General features: G+C 35.3%; 1 protein-coding gene and 2 long non-coding RNA genes across 15 annotated transcripts; 2 read left to right on the top strand and 1 right to left on the bottom strand.

Annotated features, from left to right (window-relative positions):
• Positions 1 to 902: 902 nt before the first annotated feature.
• LOC131014538 (uncharacterized) lies at positions 903 to 18281 on the bottom strand. 13 transcript variants are annotated; one of them, XM_057942534.1, is made up of 12 exons: positions 17985 to 18281; positions 17833 to 17906; positions 17279 to 17583; positions 16484 to 16563; positions 16025 to 16357; positions 15638 to 15882; positions 15228 to 15542; positions 15061 to 15153; positions 14883 to 14984; positions 14399 to 14804; positions 1605 to 1694; positions 903 to 1218 (listed from the first exon to the last, which is right to left on the bottom strand). In XM_057942534.1, the coding sequence occupies exons 5-11, from the start codon at positions 16338 to 16340 to the stop codon at positions 1615 to 1617; spliced, it is 1557 nt and encodes a 518-aa protein (XP_057798517.1). In that variant the 5' UTR covers positions 16341 to 16357; positions 16484 to 16563; positions 17279 to 17583; positions 17833 to 17906; positions 17985 to 18281; the 3' UTR covers positions 903 to 1218; positions 1605 to 1614. The 13 variants fall into 13 exon arrangements, with proteins under 13 accessions (XP_057798517.1, XP_057798514.1, XP_057798512.1 ...); XM_057942531.1 differs by having other exon boundaries at positions 17833 to 17879; XM_057942529.1 differs by having other exon boundaries at positions 17833 to 18281.
• LOC131014540 (uncharacterized) lies at positions 2142 to 4940 on the top strand. Its single transcript, XR_009098252.1, has 3 exons — positions 2142 to 2441; positions 3967 to 4045; positions 4642 to 4940. It is a non-coding gene; the product is annotated as an uncharacterized LOC131014540 (long non-coding RNA).
• On the top strand, positions 11535 to 14330 carry LOC131014539 (uncharacterized). Its single transcript, XR_009098251.1, has 3 exons — positions 11535 to 11826; positions 13357 to 13435; positions 14032 to 14330. It is a non-coding gene; the product is annotated as an uncharacterized LOC131014539 (long non-coding RNA).
• Positions 18282 to 19920: the final 1639 nt, after the last annotated feature.

Below are 19920 nucleotides of genomic sequence, written 5' to 3'. Positions count from 1 at the left end.
TTAAATCCATTTTTACATATCATATAACAAACTAAACTAAAGGTATTTTTATGGTTGTTCATCCATGACGTATATTAAATATTTTAATTAAAACATAAACAAATTAAAATGGAAGAATGTTCGATATGAGAAAAAAATGAAGAAATTTAAAATATAAGATCAGTCGTGGTTAATTGAGAGGCTAATGTAAGGTTAATTTGATTTTTATACATAGATTTTAAATTTTGAATGGATTATGAAAGAGAATCTTTAATGTAAATCATAGCGCAAGTGGTATGCAGGCTATATACTGTATCAGAATAGTATTGTCTAGTGCGTGTAGGGGTGTAATCGAACCGAATAGTGGTGTGTTTAAATTTGGTTTGTTTAGTATCGAATCGAATCCCGAACTTTACTCACCGAATACTTTGAGGCTCACGACACTACAACAAAATGTTTGATTAGTGACATAATTTTTAAAGAATTGTGACACTTATAATTGTTACTAAATAAAATTGTGACATCTCATAGATGAGTAGCTATTATGCGTGTCACAAAAATAAAAATGTCACTAAATTTTGTGACATTTGAAGGTGTAACTAGTTTTTGTGACATATATAAGTGTAGTTATTTTTGTGACATGTAAAAGTGTAGTTATTTTTTTGTGACATGTAAGCAAGTAGCTATTTTTGTGACATTTATAAGTGTAACTAGTTTTTGTGACATTTAAGAGTGTAGTTATTTTTTTGTGACATGTAAGCAAGTAGCTATTTTTGTGACATTTATAAGTGTAACTAGTTTTTGTGACATGTAAAATGTGTAATTATTTTTTTAGATATCTCACCTAATTTGCTAATATAAAAATGACCTTACAAAATGAAATAGAAGGTATTCAACTAATATATATTCGAGGCAATTGCAAATAGAAGAAATAGATGTTGCTATTATCCATGCCAAATAAGCTCTTGAATATTTATGCAATTAACTCAAATAACAAGGTCAACCACCAATATATATGGGGCATGGTGAAATATATGCAATTACATGTGTCAAACATGATTAAGAAAATGCTTTCATTTGGGAAAGATCATCCTCAGCAGCCACTCTTTTTAGCATACTATTCTTGACCTTTATTTGGTGACCCCTTATGAAGGTTCAATATATCAAGCAATTTATGCCCTTTCACTAAAATTGTTATAGGTGCAAGAAGCCGTCATGTTGGAAGCCACGAACTTCAGCCTAAATCAAAGCATCACTTGTTAGAAGAGTGTTTAAAGGAGAAAATGAGAGAGCATAGAGAAGCAGGGGAAGTTCTTGACTCACACAAGTCTAATCTTGGTGTACATCTAAAGAAGTTAAGATCAAACCAACGACATCTTAAACTAAATTCAAATGTTCAGACTGAAATAGAACTTTACTTCAGGTGAAATCCTATACTAGCCAATGATGTGAAGAACAGTACTTCTAAGTTTTCAACTTTTCTTCAGAGAGTAAACATTTCCAGCCCTACAAGTTCCTAGTGAAGTTAAGATGAACTTTAAGAATTTTTATAGTTCAATAAGCAGCAGGAACTGGAGCTACTCCCGATGAAATGAAAGCTAAAAAAGGTTATTGTTGATGGATACCTGGATGCCATTAGGTAAGCTTATTGATGAAAGCATCAGCACTGCATCCTGGCTGAAATTGATCTCCAGCCTCCAATGCTTGGGTGCAACCTTAACAGGAAAGAATGGTTGCAAAATTACATTGTCATAATTGCAGAAATATGATGATGATTTGTGAATCTTTTTGGAAATTAATAGATGACAAAGGCCTCTAAAAAATGTTATTGCTGATGGATACCTGTAATACCCCGTTTCCCTGAGTTAAATTTAGAATTTATTTTGAACTTAGATTTAAGATGATTCACGCCGGAATGAGAAAAAGAATTTATTTTTAATTCCAACACAAATGATTTACAAAAACATTTGTAAATTTAGTTATTAAATTTATATGCATTACATATTTATTTAATTGAGCATCGATCATTTACACGAACTATTTTATTTAACGAACACTGAACGATTATTACAGTTTTCATAGTACAACCCGGAAGATTTTTATTTTATTTTATTTTATTACTCCCATCTACTCCTACACCCACCTACTCCATCAGCCACCATATGCCACAACTTTATAACTTTTTGTTGAGACACCTCATTCACCACCATTCTCTGCAATCATACCATTCTCTGCAATCATACCATACACCTCATTCATCACCATACCTTTCTCTACAAAGTCATTTCACTTCAATAAAGGATCTATCTTTTCCCTCACTTAGCATTTTCGATCAATCTCATTTCTCCCTCAAGTTACTCTCTAGTTCCAACAAACCCAAAGAAATCCAAGTACAGAGCTCAGCCATATTGCGAATGGATCAAATTGCCACAAAACTCAGATTTCAGCAACTCAAACCAGAGGTTTCATCTTTGAATCTCTCTATCTATTTTATACTTGCTCATTCAGTTATGACACTGCAATTGTAACACATCAAACCTTCACATACTTTCATCTCATCATTTCGGTGCATATGTATACACATTCATAAAGAACAACAATTTCTTAAAATCACCAAGTGTTCAGACATACAATTTATGTGCATATAGATACATATATGAAGCATGCCAATTTTGATGTATTTTTGAAAAATGGAGTCGAGAGGGAGGCTAGGCGCTGCGGCTCTGCCGTTGCTGCCTAGCCACGGTGAAGAGTGGAGAAGGAGTCGGCGGACGGCGGTGGTGGCCGTCTGTTTTGCTCGCTGGAGACCGAAGAGGGGTGACGGCCGGCGGCCTTGCTGCCGTCGATCTGAGGAGGGAGAACCGAGTGTCGTCAGCGGCTGTCGCTGCTCCCCGGCGAGCTTCCACGGCGGTGCGGCTGGTTGTTGCTGTCGGCAGCAACCTCGTCGTTTGTCGCTGGGAGTTTGATGGGGGCGGCTGGTCATTGTAGGTGTCGGGTAGGAACAGGAGGCGGCCGTGGCATCGCTGCGGTTGCCGGAGGTGAAGGCAGCGCGGCATATAGCTGTCGTTCGCCGGAGTTCCAGGAGGAGGGAGCGGCGATCTCACCGTTTCCAAGGAGGGAGAATCGGCGGTAGCCTATCTGCTGCTGTCGGCCGGAGATCTGAGGGAGGGACGGCGATGGCTGTCGCTGCAGTCGCCGCCGGGAGTGGTGGGCGTGCGGCCGTGAGTCCGAGAGGGAGAGAGAGAGCAGTCGAGAGAGAGATGACAGATTTGTAGTTGTGTGCGTGTGTGTGTGTTGAACGGCTGGGGGAAGAAGAAGGGGGGGAGGGAGTGTAGTTTAGGGCTTAATTTGAGATTGGGCCTTTGTTTTAAATTTTGCTTGGGCCGATTTAATTAGTGTTGGGCTGGGTTTCAATTAGTTTTGGGCATGGTTTTAATTAGTTTTGGGCCGAGATTTTTATTTATTCTGATTGGGCCATTTTCATTTAATCAACTGGGCCGATTTTTATTGGGTTGGGGTTATTTATTTCTTTTGTTGGGCTGCATAAAAAAAATGGTTGGCCCTTGTATTTTTTTTTTTTTTTTTTTTTTTTTTTTAAATGAGCTATGCAGATTTTATTTAAATGAACTGCACTATTTTAATTAATTAGACTTATTAAGTTTGATTAATTATTTTTAATTTGCATAATAATATTATATTATTATTAAGTGCATATTTTAAGTAATTACTTATCATATGCTAAGCATGACATGACATTTCATTTGCATCATGAAATAAAAAGTATTTATGATTTAATTGGTTTTATTTATAATTCCAATTATTAAAGAAAGATGAGTAAGAATATTGTTGGTGTTCTTAACTCAAGAGAAATGTTTTTAATTATTTATTCATTAAAAACCCGGCTAAGTGAATCATAGAATGTTAAGCACTACACCATGACTTAAGATTAGATTCAAGGAGACCTATTAAGAATAGAATTTCTTGTAGGCTTTGTGGACCAAGGGGATTAGCACTGTTTTCCCAAGACAGGTTATGTGATTATGATCTTCAGGCTTTGCCTATCCAGGTGGGCATTACTTTTACTATACGTATATAGAGATCCCCTGCGTGTCGTAGGCCTCTTATACGAATATATGCATGAGATGATTTTAACTGTTAATTTCAGTTTATTATTATGCCCAAATGATAAATGACTCTTATGAAATAAAAATGAAATGTTTATGAAATGAAATGAAATGTTTATGAAATGATTGACTGCCAAAAATGTTTATGTTTTTATATGTATCCTATCTGTGTTGGTTCGCCAACTTTAAAGGAAATCCAATTGGGATCCTATGCTAGACAAAGGTCGCTAGCTAGGGTTAACGTGTACACTTATGGAGACCGCGAGTCGCTTGCGACCGGTCTTGGCGTCCGTGGTAAGGAGGCCTCCTTCCCGGCGCGTGACAGAAAGGAACAGATATGGATCATATGAAGGAAAATGATCGGCCGATCGACTTTATGAAAATGAAAGAAATATTTTAGTAAGCGCAGGTCATTTAAGAAAACCCCTGTGTGTTACTGTTATGGCAGTTCAATTTATATATGTATGCATGTTGTATTTTCGGCTATGCCCACTGAGTATTTTTATACTCAGCCCTGCATGTATTTCTAAATGTGCAGGTTGAGCAGTTGATGGAATGGAATGATGTTGAGCGGGTGTTCCTTTGACATTTCAAGAAATGTAACCTTGAGTATACATCTTCATATGTATATCTCACACGTTTTCCGCTGCAAAACACTTTGATTAGGATAACTTTATGTTATGAAATTGTGACACGTGTTATTGGGTAAACCACCTTAATCAGTTCTCATTTATATGTATGTTTTATAAGTATCCAAATAATCATATATGATCCTAGCATTTTATCTATGAGTGACATTTCCATATACTTTAAATGTTAAGTAATTGTCCATTTCCATTTCTTATTGTTCACCCAAGTCATAACCCCTGTTAACCCGTCATTGGGATAGTGGGCTGTGACAGAGTGGTATCAGAGCGGTTCGTTCGCTCTGGCCCTAGAAACCTTATTCTAAAGAGTCGAGTCTAGTTTGATTCTTTAGACTTACACGGGTTCATATGGCACCGCTCAACACTCCATTGCATCGTGCTCAATCAAGGAAAGAAGGTAACTGCAGTTTCAACGTTTTAAAGATGTTAATGTTCTAAAATGCTTCATGAATATGTTTATGTGAAGAGCAGGTTATGATGAAATGTTGAATGTTTTGCCTTTCATGGCATATTTTCGCAATCTATGATGTTATGATCAGACGAATGATAGAAAAATTGACATATGTTTTCCCGGAGAACATAGATTGCTATAAGTTGCATTATCACAATTTTAAAAGAACATAGACTACTAGATTAGTAGGATATCTCTACAATCTAGATTCTTAAGGTGATGATGTAGAAGAATGAAAGAGAACTTAGAGCATTTCAGCTCCCTCAAGAAAACAATGATTCTTTTGAACTACAAAGAGGAATGGAAAGATATGTACGAGGTAAAGGAAAAACACAGAATGACGATACGCGACGAATTCAAGGTAAACGTTGCATCAAAGGTTGAACCATAATCTCTACGTTCAAATGTTCAAGTACGACGGAATATCAAATCGACTTTTGCTACAGGATAGATTTTATGAATAGAGTGTTTTGCCTGTGTACGTATGTCTGTGTGTATATGTCTTAAGAGAGGTTTGGGGTTTGAGATCAATAGGATAGGGAACCTTAAGATAAGTTTAATTGTCATAATGAACTTATGTTTTGTTATGTATAGTATGTTCATGGCCCTTCAAGTTCGGGACGATGTTTCTCGTGTGACTGGGAGGTGATGATGTTGGACCTGGCCAGTCCACATGATCCAAATCTCAGTAGACGTCTTTTGGGTTGAAAACCCATGTGTTTCAACTTTCGGTTGAAAAGCCAGATGGGTTCATACTCGAGGTCATTTTGTTCGACCTAGTAGTTAATCATTTCATACCCTCTGGTCATTCTTTTGATTCTCTTGAACAATTTCTACAACACCTTATTTTGATGTTGTGTTGAGTTTGAGCCTTGCAACTCGTGAGTTGTCATAATAGATCCCCTTGTTTGATAAGACCAAGAAATGTTAGTCTACCGATGTAGTATACTACCCAAACTATGACTTCATATAATTGTGTCTCATTGTGATTGGTTGAGATTAGTTTTTGTCCTATAAATGATATCGACCGCTCATTATGATAGAAATTCAGAGTCCAAGCTAAGACCGTAATATAGTGTTCGAGTACGAGGACTTAAGTTAATTGGTCTATGATAGTTTTAAGATAAATTCATAGGAAAGTGTTATTCATGTGATAGGTAACAAGAAATGGGTTGATGACTATTTTAGTCTTTGGAAAAAAAATACCCCGTAGATGAGCCCTAGGAATGAGGTAGGAGCAAAATGAACCGCCGAAAAAGGACGAGGGAACTTATTCTCAAGTAAATCTCGTGTATATAAATTGGAATTAGGAATCCAATTGATATGAGGAGAGACCCGAATCTATTCTAGATCGGAAAGTTAAAGTACTAAGGAATAAGTCGATACCTTTAGTAATAGTTCTTTGGAAGCACCATGATCAAGAAGAGGCGACGTGAGAACTCGAGTTTAGCATGAAAGAGAAATACCCAGAATTATTTCCTGTGGTACAAATTTCGGAACGAAATTTCTTTTAAGGGGGATAGTATATCATACCCCGACTTTTAATCCCTGATTAAAGGCTTTATTATTAATAATTAGGGTTCGGCATCCATTAATAATAAAAACTGGTTTGATTATCTGATGTGATTTAATCATTATATATGTGTTTTAATGTGCTTAGTTAAAGGAAAATTTTTATAAATGTGGTGCATAAGTTTTAATTGGTGAGTTAAGTGTATTTATATGAGCCACATGAATTTTAAATTATGCATGAAGTCATGAATTTTATCTAAATTTGATAGTACATGTAACACCCCGTACTTTTCCCTATGTTGTGAGATAGTGTCTTAACACTATTGAGAATACTGAGATGTCAGAGAGATTGACTGTCCTATTAAGAAAATAGGAATAATGAGTTGGAAATAGAGTCGAGAAAGAAAGAGTGAAAAACCATGATAAAAAAAAAAATCGGTCGGAGAGACGTCTAGTTTGTCTGTGTTTGCCGACTGCTTTGACGTGATATTATGTGAAATTACGTGACTGATTGATTATGTGAGTTTTGTTACGTATGTCATTATGAGCAAGTTATTATGATTTTTATTTGAGGATATTAGCACTTGGAATTTTAATTAAGTTTCTAAAGCAAGTGCAGTTTATTTTACCGAGAAATCAAAGAATGCCGGTTAATGAAAATATTTCCAAGCATATATTTTGTTTTAAAATTATTTTCCTATGAGAGGAATATTATAATTGAGTGAGTGCACTAATATTAGTGCTATAATTATTTTATGTGGTCACATGAATAATTATGTATTGGTATTTTATTAATTAGTACATTTCCATAGTTTTTGTGATTTATTTTTGATCACCCTTCTCACCCTATTACTTTAATTTCCCTACCATGTGTCTAAATACCACAATTTGCCAAGTGTAGAGATTATTGAAGAGAGTGTAGAGATTAGAGAGATAGTGTAGAGATTAGAGAGAGAGAGATCAAGGCATTAATTGCCAATATTTCCTTAAGATTACAAAATCCTCTTTAAAGATCACAAGATCATTTACAATCTTGCAAAATCCTCTCTCACTACTCACTCATCATTTTCGACCAACACCTCTCTCCCTCTTTCTCTCACTTTCCTCCATTTTCCTCCATTGAAGAGACCTTCGGAACTTCCAAAAATTTTACAAAACACCTCAATCCACTCTAAAATCTTCCATAAACACATCCTAGCTACTTATATTCAAGAGAATCATTGAAGAAAGGCTTCCAAGCCAGAGTGAGAAAATGTGAGTTTTGGTGAGAAATTTGGGTAAGTGGTCATATATTCCATAAATCTTGCTTGAATGATGTTGTATGAAGAAAGAAAATCACCTCTCCCTTGTTCTTAAAATTTTCAAAAAAATGGGTCTTTACCCTTCAAAAATTTTCTTTTTCTTTCCTTGATTTGAAAAAAAAAAAAAAATGAGATCTATGTGGTGTTTGTTGATGATTGATGTGTGTTGTGAAAGTATATGCTTTGAGATGTGAAAGTCGATTGAGTTTAGTTTACAAAAAAATTGGGAAATTGTGAGTCGATGATTTATATGATGATTGATGATTATTGAGTTAATATATATATGAATATCTTGATGATTAGCCATGAGATATAGATTTTTCTATTAGGTTAGTTTACCTAAAATTGGGATGTTGAGATCCTATGAATCAATTAATGTATTGATAATGGATTTGAGTTTATGAGATGATCTAGATGATTAAAGATGGATGAGATTGAAGCTTGAGGTTGAGAAATGAAAAATGAAAAGTGTTAGTTTGAGGAAGAAGATGACATACATATGTATCTATATGTGATCTTGTTTTATGATGTTGATTTGTGCTAATTGGTAACCTAGGATGTTAGATCTATGATTTGATCAATAGGTTATACATGATTAGTGATATTTTCAAAAGAGTTTAGTTTAATAAAAATTAGGACTTTTTGCCTATGTGTTATTAAAGTAATTTTGGCTTAAGATATATGTATTTGAGCATGATATTAGTGTATAATTATATTTGAGTAAGTCTTTTGTTGGCTAAGAAATTTTTGACTTAGTTTAGTTTGTATGAGTTTTTGAGTTTTCATATTTTGAGAAGTCGATGATTGATAAAATGAGGTCTAATTGCTTTATGACCATTATGTGAAAGTTTGTCATGTTTTATTAAGAGTTTTATGATGATACATGAAGTTTCATTAGAGTTTAGTACATGATAAAAGGGAATCTATATGTGTATAATGAGTTATATGATGAATGAGATCATGTTTGAATAATTGAGTAATTTTGTGCATGAAAATGAAAAGAGAATTTTAATGATGCGCTCATTAAAACGTTTTACTAGAGATTTGAGGTTATGATGTAAGAAGAGAGTCAAGATTTGAGTATGATGAGCATTATAATGTGCCCGAATGTTTGTGAGTGTTATATGTGTTTAAAATGAGCTTTGATGAGTTTCCTTGAAGGAATGTTGAGTTGAGTATTTTAAGAGTTTGAGATGAGATTTTGGTGAATTTCGTAGGCCTACTGACCTACTGTGATCGACAGTTTTTAAATGTCAAAAAGCTTTGAAAATTTTATACCAAGTCTCTACATGAGTCTTGAGAACATCGGTAAAATTTCAAGTCATTTGGACTTCATTTACTATTTTTATAAAATACAAAACCGAAACTGCATATTACTACCGAGAGTTTCAGAGAGCAGGGGAAAGAGTCATTCATTTCAGTAGTTTCCTGTGTGATCTAGCTTTCCAAAATTTTATGGTATTAACCTTATTGTGTTAGCTAGATATCCACAAAATGTGAGCCCAGTTTGACAACATTTACTATTTTTCAAAAAAATCCAAGTTTTCGATTGCTCAAAACTGCCGAATATGGTAGACTGTAGTAAAACAGTCATATCTCCTACAATACTTCGAGTTTTTGACTCTACTTTTTTTTATATGAAAATAGACTCGATGACCTTTCTTTTGGTATGAGTCTCGAGTCCAGGAGGTGTCGGAGTAAGAACAGGTTAGATTTTGAAGTTGAGTCAGTGTAAAAACAGAGCATGTTTTGATAATGTTTGATTGTGTTTTCTTATGTGCCTTATGTGATTGTGTTGTCTATGTGTTGAATGAGATTAGACGAGCCTTATATGAGAGATAAATCGAGACTTAGTACCATGATTTTCTTGAAACCTATCCTTGAACTTAAGGATTTGAGATGAGTGGAGAGTTTATATAAAGTTGAGTAAAGAGATAGAATATGAGATAGAGCATGAGTTAAGGCTTTATGAGTATGGATTTTTAAAAGGATTAAAATGTTTTAAATCAATTCCATTTTAATGGAGTTTAAAATGCTTATTTAAGTCATTTATAAATGAATAATGAGAAATGAGTAAAGGAGTTCGTAAATAAATCGCGGCATGAGATTTTCAATTTCCCTAGTAAACTAGGGAGATATTATGAAGGAACAAGCAATGAACGAGACTCTCACCACCGAGTCACTACAACAATTGGAGAAGGAAAAAGTTCACGCACAAACAAGATATGTACACCACCTCAAGGTGGAGGTAAAGAAAAAGGAAATGGAAGGAAAGCACTAGAACTAAACTTAAGGTATAACCCAACCCCAAGGCTAGTAGGCTCAAGTTAAGAGAGTGAATGCTTTGGCTAAAGTGCCAGAAGCTACAGCAAGAATAAAGTTGGAACGCCACCACAATAGAAACTTAGAAACCCCCATTAAATAATCATTTGAAAATGAGTTTACATGGCAGAAGGAGTGCCATTAATCTTTAAGTGAAAGTTACCAAGATGATGAGAAAAGTTTGATATTAGAATTCCCTAGTCAAATCTGAGAAGGTGACTTAGGACGAAGGAAACAATTAAGGTAGTTCACCACTTTACTAAGATGAAGTGGGTGAAAGAATGTTGTTAGGTCCTGAACTGGTCCAACAGATGATTGAGAAAGTCGACCACATCAAGCAAAGAATCAAAGAAACTCAAGATAGACAAAAGTCTTACGCCGATAAACGCCGATCAGAATCAGAATTTAATGTTGGGGATCGAGTTTTCCTCAAAGTCTCCCTCAAAGGGAGTTATACGTTTCGGAAAGAGGGGCAAGTTACGACCCCGTTATATAGGACCTTTTGAGATCCTAGATAAGTTAGGCCTTTGTAGCCTATAAGTTGGCTCTGCCACCAAGCATTGTGGATGTATACAATACGTATAACACCTCGCAATTAAGAAAGCATGTGATTAAGCAAGATAAAGTAGTCCTAGCCAGGACCTAAGTTGTGATGAGAAATCAGTCCAGATACTTGATCGCAAGATTCAAGTTTTACGAGGCAATAATATTGTTCTCGTCATGTAGTGGAACCATCACAGGAGGGAAAAGGCCAAAAAAAAAAAAAAAAAAAAAAAAAAAAAAAAAGATGAATGAAACGAATGACTAGTATCACAAGATAGAATACCGGATATGCAATTCCGAGGACGGAATTTTTATAAGGAGGGAGGGATGTAATACCCCGTTTCCCTGAGTTAAATTTAGAATTTATTTTGAACTTAGATTTAAGATGATTCACGCCGGAATGAGAAAAAGAATTTATTTTTAATTCCAACACAAATGATTTACAAAAACATTTGTAAATTTAGTTATTAAATTTATATGCATTACATATTTATTTAATTGAGCATCGATCATTTACACGAACTATTTTATTTAACGAACACTGAACGATTATTACAGTTTTCATAGTACAACCCGGAAGATTTTTATTTTATTTTATTTTATTACTCCCATCTACTCCTACACCCACCTACTCCATCAGCCACCATATGCCACAACTTTATAACTTTTTGTTGAGACACCTCATTCACCACCATTCTCTGCAATCATACCATTCTCTGCAATCATACCATACACCTCATTCATCACCATACCTTTCTCTACAAAGTCATTTCACTTCAATAAAGGATCTATCTTTTCCCTCACTTAGCATTTTCGATCAATCTCATTTCTCCCTCAAGTTACTCTCTAGTTCCAACAAACCCAAAGAAATCCAAGTACAGAGCTCAGCCATATTGCGAATGGATCAAATTGCCACAAAACTCAGATTTCAGCAACTCAAACCAGAGGTTTCATCTTTGAATCTCTCTATCTATTTTATACTTGCTCATTCAGTTATGACACTGCAATTGTAACACATCAAACCTTCACATACTTTCATCTCATCATTTCGGTGCATATGTATACACATTCATAAAGAACAACAATTTCTTAAAATCACCAAGTGTTCAGACATACAATTTATGTGCATATAGATACATATATGAAGCATGCCAATTTTGATGTATTTTTGAAAAATGGAGTCGAGAGGGAGGCTAGGCGCTGCGGCTCTGCCGTTGCTGCCTAGCCACGGTGAAGAGTGGAGAAGGAGTCGGCGGACGGCGGTGGTGGCCGTCTGTTTTGCTCGCTGGAGACCGAAGAGGGGTGACGGCCGGCGGCCTTGCTGCCGTCGATCTGAGGAGGGAGAACCGAGTGTCGTCAGCGGCTGTCGCTGCTCCCCGGCGAGCTTCCACGGCGGTGCGGCTGGTTGTTGCTGTCGGCAGCAACCTCGTCGTTTGTCGCTGGGAGTTTGATGGGGGCGGCTGGTCATTGTAGGTGTCGGGTAGGAACAGGAGGCGGCCGTGGCATCGCTGCGGTTGCCGGAGGTGAAGGCAGCGCGGCATATAGCTGTCGTTCGCCGGAGTTCCAGGAGGAGGGAGCGGCGATCTCACCGTTTCCAAGGAGGGAGAATCGGCGGTAGCCTATCTGCTGCTGTCGGCCGGAGATCTGAGGGAGGGACGGCGATGGCTGTCGCTGCAGTCGCCGCCGGGAGTGGTGGGCGTGCGGCCGTGAGTCCGAGAGGGAGAGAGAGAGCAGTCGAGAGAGAGATGACAGATTTGTAGTTGTGTGCGTGTGTGTGTGTTGAACGGCTGGGGGAAGAAGAAGGGGGGGAGGGAGTGTAGTTTAGGGCTTAATTTGAGATTGGGCCTTTGTTTTAAATTTTGCTTGGGCCGATTTAATTAGTGTTGGGCTGGGTTTCAATTAGTTTTGGGCATGGTTTTAATTAGTTTTGGGCCGAGATTTTTATTTATTCTGATTGGGCCATTTTCATTTAATCAACTGGGCCGATTTTTATTGGGTTGGGGTTATTTATTTCTTTTGTTGGGCTGCATAAAAAAAATGGTTGGCCCTTGTATTTTTTTTTTTTTTTTTTTTTTTTTTTTTTTTTAAATGAGCTATGCAGATTTTATTTAAATGAACTGCACTATTTTAATTAATTAGACTTATTAAGTTTGATTAATTATTTTTAATTTGCATAATAATATTATATTATTATTAAGTGCATATTTTAAGTAATTACTTATCATATGCTAAGCATGACATGACATTTCATTTGCATCATGAAATAAAAAGTATTTATGATTTAATTGGTTTTATTTATAATTCCAATTATTAAAGAAAGATGAGTAAGAATATTGTTGGTGTTCTTAACTCAAGAGAAATGTTTTTAATTATTTATTCATTAAAAACCCGGCTAAGTGAATCATAGAATGTTAAGCACTACACCATGACTTAAGATTAGATTCAAGGAGACCTATTAAGAATAGAATTTCTTGTAGGCTTTGTGGACCAAGGGGATTAGCACTGTTTTCCCAAGACAGGTTATGTGATTATGATCTTCAGGCTTTGCCTATCCAGGTGGGCATTACTTTTACTATACGTATATAGAGATCCCCTGCGTGTCGTAGGCCTCTTATACGAATATATGCATGAGATGATTTTAACTGTTAATTTCAGTTTATTATTATGCCCAAATGATAAATGACTCTTATGAAATAAAAATGAAATGTTTATGAAATGAAATGAAATGTTTATGAAATGATTGACTGCCAAAAATGTTTATGTTTTTATATGTATCCTATCTGTGTTGGTTCGCCAACTTTAAAGGAAATCCAATTGGGATCCTATGCTAGACAAAGGTCGCTAGCTAGGGTTAACGTGTACACTTATGGAGACCGCGAGTCGCTTGCGACCGGTCTTGGCGTCCGTGGTAAGGAGGCCTCCTTCCCGGCGCGTGACAGAAAGGAACAGATATGGATCATATGAAGGAAAATGATCGGCCGATCGACTTTATGAAAATGAAAGAAATATTTTAGTAAGCGCAGGTCATTTAAGAAAACCCCTGTGTGTTACTGTTATGGCAGTTCAATTTATATATGTATGCATGTTGTATTTTCGGCTATGCCCACTGAGTATTTTTATACTCAGCCCTGCATGTATTTCTAAATGTGCAGGTTGAGCAGTTGATGGAATGGAATGATGTTGAGCGGGTGTTCCTTTGACATTTCAAGAAATGTAACCTTGAGTATACATCTTCATATGTATATCTCACACGTTTTCCGCTGCAAAACACTTTGATTAGGATAACTTTATGTTATGAAATTGTGACACGTGTTATTGGGTAAACCACCTTAATCAGTTCTCATTTATATGTATGTTTTATAAGTATCCAAATAATCATATATGATCCTAGCATTTTATCTATGAGTGACATTTCCATATACTTTAAATGTTAAGTAATTGTCCATTTCCATTTCTTATTGTTCACCCAAGTCATAACCCCTGTTAACCCGTCATTGGGATAGTGGGCTGTGACAATACCTGAGCTCGTTTTCAGATGGTTGGGTACGTCCCCTGTACCAGCTCCAAATGCTGTACGATAAAGTAGAACTTCATCTCTCAAATTGCCTATAATTTCATTTGTCTTTGCCATGTATGCATTCATTGCATTTTCTTGTGCAACAAGTTGTTGTTGCTTGCTAAGTAATAGCTTGAGCTGGGCCATTTCAATGTCATGAGCATTGGATTTTTCTGATTCACTTTGCATTTGTCTAAGTTTGGCTCGGAAGGCGGTCACACTTGATTTCGTGACACCAATACCATAACCACGAGCTCGACCAGGTTTATCATCACCCATCAAATCATACCAAACTGAACTTTCTAATTCAACAGTATTTTCACAAGTTCCTTCAGTTTTACGTTTAACAATCTCTGATTTGGCAGCCATCTATAACACAAAAAAAAAAACATAACCTAACCGAAAATGCTATGAATAGTTATATGAAGATGAATTCAAAGAACTTACCATGAATTCTTTTGAATCACTCTGCACATAAGAACCATCTCTCCTTTTATGTGTCAAGTCAAAAAATGTAAGTGGCCCTGGATGTTCTTTATATTTAATGACCTATTAAAAACAAAACATTCTTAATTTCACACGTGATTCTTAACTAATATAAGAATATATGTAAAATAGGCATTACATGCTCATCTTCAACTTGAGCATAACTCTTGGTTCCAGTTATATGAGTATGACTTTGGGTTGCACGAGCTTTTTTCCCTTTCTCAGACAGTTTCTGTACATAGATAGAAGAAATATTTAAGAATTTAATGAAGATTATAATATAAAGAAAATGAATTACTATACCACCTTTGCCTTTTCAGATTTCATATTACTCTTGAATTTAAGCCATTGATGATAAGCAAATCCAGGTGGAGGCTCAATCCTATCAAGCTCTGCCAAAATTTGGTCTTCACGAAATTCATGAAATGTCACTCGATGTTCCAATTCTTCACCATGAACACCACTAGCTTCCAAAACTGCTTTCAGCTTTTCCCTCAATCTAGCATGTGTCTTTTTATATATCTCCTTTCTTATCCGATACTTGTTGTTCCTGAACTTTATGCCCATTAGAGCAATTAATACATTGTCCACATTTTCATGTCTAGGGATATAGAATTTCTCCTGTTAGAAAATAAGGAAAATACACATTAGTAAAAAAAAAAATCAATGCATCCGAAATGATATTTGAAAATAACATTTAATGAAATTATTGATACCCGCACAGCTCTCAGCAGCTCAACTCCAAAGGCATGTTTAACATCATTAAAATCATTTAAATCTGGCGGACAAAGATTTGGTTGTTTCACAAGTTTCATCATGTATCTTGTTAGAACTCTTCTAGCTGCCCGGATTGGTTGGCCATGTTCATTAACATTTACCAAAATTCTCAAACCTTTAGCCAACTTGAAAACATCACTAGCTTTCATTCCCATTCTTGTCAGTTTCACATGGCCTTTGTCATCTGTCATAGAAAACCAAAGTAGCTTACTAAATATATCTCTAGCTTATATCAAAAGAGTTGTAAATAACACAATAACTTACTGAATTAAAATACAAAGGGAGGGGAAAAAGATTCTACTACATTGAGTGTACAGAAACATTACCTACAATCTCAATATTTTCAAGTACATTACTCTCAGAAACTTGAACATGTGAATTATCATCATTGTTGTTAGATTCACTATCATCTGTCTCGGAGGAAGAATGAAGGTGGGATGGTGAATGCCGAAGGGGGCTTAGCTGTGTGTAATTACTATTTAATGAAGGTGGACGCAAGTGGTTGAAAATAGAATCTGGAGAATGATGTGAATCAATAGTAAGAGGTTGTGAGAATGTGGAAGATGGTGGCGGTAGAGAACTACAATTTGTTGTTGGAGGGCCTTTTTTGTACTGGGATATTGTCACTTTGGATCGAAACATGATCAAAACATTTAGATCTGCAATGGTGATGTCAAAATTAGTAGAACTTAACTAATTCGTAGTAAAATAACTTTATGATACATATTTCTAACTAAGTTCAATAGAGCCATATACTCATCATGAGAAATAACATTTCTACTTACAGACAAGTCCCCTACAGTTTATGTCGTTTTGATTCCAAACTTCAAACTCTTCGGGTCCAAACTTACAACACAAATGCTAGCTGCAAAATGATAGACAGGGCAAACAGGAAACATCAAATCAATCATCTAACTTCCATCGTGTATGAATCTGGACTTTATTTCAATAAAGCATAAAGGAAAGAAAAGGTTTAACCATAGGCTAAATGATGACACCTGGACTTTTTAAGGTTCCCACGTATATACAAATTGGAAAATCTGATAGCTCCATTGAACAACCCCTAAACAAACTAGCCTCCCAAGAAAGTTTAAGATTTCAAACAAGATTGAGACCTGCCAACAGACTCGGATACCAAAATCTGGAATTTGACTTGGATGAAACAAAGATTCATCATGTTTCTCATACTTCTTTTTCAGTGAATCTTCCAACTAAATAACATTACTGCAGGTAAAGTCAAATAAGTGAGTGGCTGAGTCTACTAAGCAGATATATTCCCAACCTCTTCTTCTATTCATGTTCATGGCATCTCTTTTCTAAAAAGATCAAAGACTTGAATTGGTAGTTGATTCTTCCTGAATTTAAGGCAGGTATATTCCCAACTTCTTCTTCTATTCATGTTCATGGTATCTCTTTTCTAAAAAGATCAAAGACATAAATAATTATGATCTCTTTCTTATCTAGTAAAACACAGACACCACCAGGGGGAAAGAAAACATTTGTATTGCTCATCATGAAAAATGGCCATTTGCAAACTTGAAACAAGAAAACAAGAACAGTTTGTGTTAAAACATGCCTACCTAATTTCACAAGTATCTCGTGTGCAGCTCAAACGCCTCAATCGTGTGCAGCTCAAACATGCCGACGATACATGTTCTCCGTGAAAATTCCAAGTAGTATATCCCGGACAAAAACCATTGAATAATATGTGATGAAGAACATTTTCAGTTGAAAACCTTTTGCCATTACAACACTTCAAGCAGGGGCAAAGTATAGTTTCTTGAGCTTCCATGGCAAATTGTATGAATGACTCACATCCACTCTTATAAACATCACTAACCCTTGGCGCATTAATCCAACTCTTGTCCATTTCAAAACTAACAAGCTAAAAACAAAGAAATTGTATAATTTCGAGCTTAATTTTGTAGAACTATAAATCAACAAAAAATTCATATACAATTGCAGCAAAACAAAAGAAAAGGACAACCTAAAATCCCCATTCAAAATTTAAATTGAAAGTTTCATTTGCAGTCGAGTTTGCTTAATTAACCAGAAATTCCAATTCAAAAACTAGAATCAAACAATTTCACAAAAATCATAGAAAATAGTCAAGGAAGGAGATTGAGAAACTTACTACTTAGAATGGCTACTGTGAGACTGGACTTCAATTCGAAAGTAGAGCTTCAATTACAATGCACCAAAGCAGAGCTTCAATAAAATGATAGAATAATGGTTATAAATAGAGAAATTATATATGAAATTAGAGGAGAAATGAAAAGGTCGCACCAAAATTTTGATCTCAAGCGGAGGAGATCGCGAGGGATGCTGCTACGACGATGTCGGAGAGTTTTGAGCTCGGATCAATCTCTCTCTGGGGATTAAATTGAAGTTCGGAGCTCAGAGTTTGAGATGAGAGATTCAAATCGGAGGAACTCAGGTGAAGGAAACCACAAATTCACAAATTCAAATCGGAGGAGTTTGCTTGTTTTTCGAGTGTGATGGTGAATTGCTGGAACTAAGCTGAAGCTTTTTGTGCTCTCCAATGTCACGCTGGAACTAACTTCAATTAAGCAAATTGGCAATTAATATTTTATTTGTTTAAATTTAGTACTTTGCATGTCTCGATTTTTGCACCCCTTTACCAAACAAATTGTGTATTAATTATTTCAAGTCCATCTCGAAATTGATATTAAATATAGTTAAATATAGATCTGCGCCGCCTTCCGCCTTCCACCGCTTCGCGCCTCCCACTGCGCCGCCTTCCACCGCGAGCTCAATTTTATGATTTTGATTTTGAAGTTAGGATTATTGAATTATGATTTCGTCTATTGGAGTTGATTTTTTATTTTGATTTATGAAAGTGGGAGAAAGAGATTTTGCTAGATCTGGGAAATGATGTAGGTATTGCTATGGGTGTGTGTTCGTGTGTTCTGTGAGACCGCCGGAGGTGTTCTGTGAGACCGCCGGAGAGAGACCGCCGGAGGTGTTCTGTGATTTCGTCTCTTCCACCGCTTCCCCTTTCCTTCCTTTTTAATTTTGCTATATTCCTTGTTGTATTAGTCAATTGAATTAGTAAATAAAATAACATTAAATAAAGCACTAATCATATGGTCCCTACTACTTTTACATTCACTTTAACTCTCCTAAATACCCGTGCCCAAAAGAAAGGGGACTTCATTAACGGGACGGAGGGAGTATAATTTTAAAGTTTGACACTAAATATATTTAATTGTTTTAATATCATTTCGTGTATATATATATAATTTACCAAGCAATATTGGGCATGTTGCTATACATAATTAAGTTAAAAAAAAATTGCTTTTAGCTTTATTCAGTGGTTACTCAATTAACATTTTTTGCATTATTTTTATATGTTATTAATAAAAAGATATTGTGACATCCATATGTCATTAAAATATATTGTGACACCTTGAGATGTAGAGAATTTTAGTTACATAAATAGGTGTCACACAATTTGCTACATTTTAAGGTGTAACAAAATTTACTTACACTTTTTTATGTAACAAAAATATATAGATACATGTGTTGATGTAACTAAATATTGTTACACCTAAAAATATCATAAATTTTATGACACATATTTTAGTGTGACTAAAATAATGTCACTATTGGAACTTTTTTTTGTAGTGCGAGCTTAATCGAGCCTATACGAACTTTCTAAATTTATATAATATTCAAAATATTGATTATTTTATTTTAAAAATAAATTATTTTATTTAAAATAATAAATATATTAATTATTTTCTTATGACAAATAAAATTAATTAGAGATTTAATACAATTATTCTTAATTTTAGTGGATAAATATAAGTTGTATCTACTAATAATTTATATTTTTGAAGCTGACGAACATGTTCACGAGCTAACGAGTCGAATACTACTAAGCTCAAGTTTAATTTGTTTATTTATCGAGCTTCCCTAAACGAACTTGAATGAACTTTTTTCGAGTCGAGCTCCGAATAGTTCGCGAGCGGCTTGGTTTGTTTACACCCCTAAGTGTGCGTGTACTTGGGGTAGATTCTGTCATCAAAAAAGAAAGAAAATGGCCTACAAATTTATTACACCATCAAATCACTCAAATACTCTAATAGAACACTTATAATTAGTGTCTTATCAGATATTTATATTGAAAGTAATCAAATATTGTAATGGAACTCGATTCAAATATATATTATATTAATTATTTAAATCTTAAACACTT

This window comes from Salvia miltiorrhiza, chromosome 3 (assembly GCF_028751815.1).
Source record: "Salvia miltiorrhiza cultivar Shanhuang (shh) chromosome 3, IMPLAD_Smil_shh, whole genome shotgun sequence".
Classification (NCBI taxonomy): Eukaryota; Viridiplantae; Streptophyta; class Magnoliopsida; order Lamiales; family Lamiaceae; genus Salvia; species Salvia miltiorrhiza.
Note: the sequence above shows the minus strand (reverse complement) of the source record. Positions and strands in the feature narration are given on the sequence as shown.

What these genes read in the sequence shown, in the direction of transcription:
- LOC131014538 (XM_057942529.1), bottom strand. Translation starts at nt 16,340, where the DNA reads ATGTTTCGATCCAAAGTGACAATATCCCAGTACAAAAAAGGCCCTCCA. An exon ending in AGCTGCTGAGAGCTGTGCGG is followed by an intron (nt 15,543 to 15,637) that starts GTATCAATAATT and finishes ATTTTCTAACAG; the next exon opens with GAGAAATTCTATATCCCTAG. An exon ending in CTCAAGTTGAAGATGAGCAT is followed by an intron (nt 14,985 to 15,060) that starts GTAATGCCTATT and finishes TGTTTTTAATAG; the next exon opens with GTCATTAAATATAAAGAACA.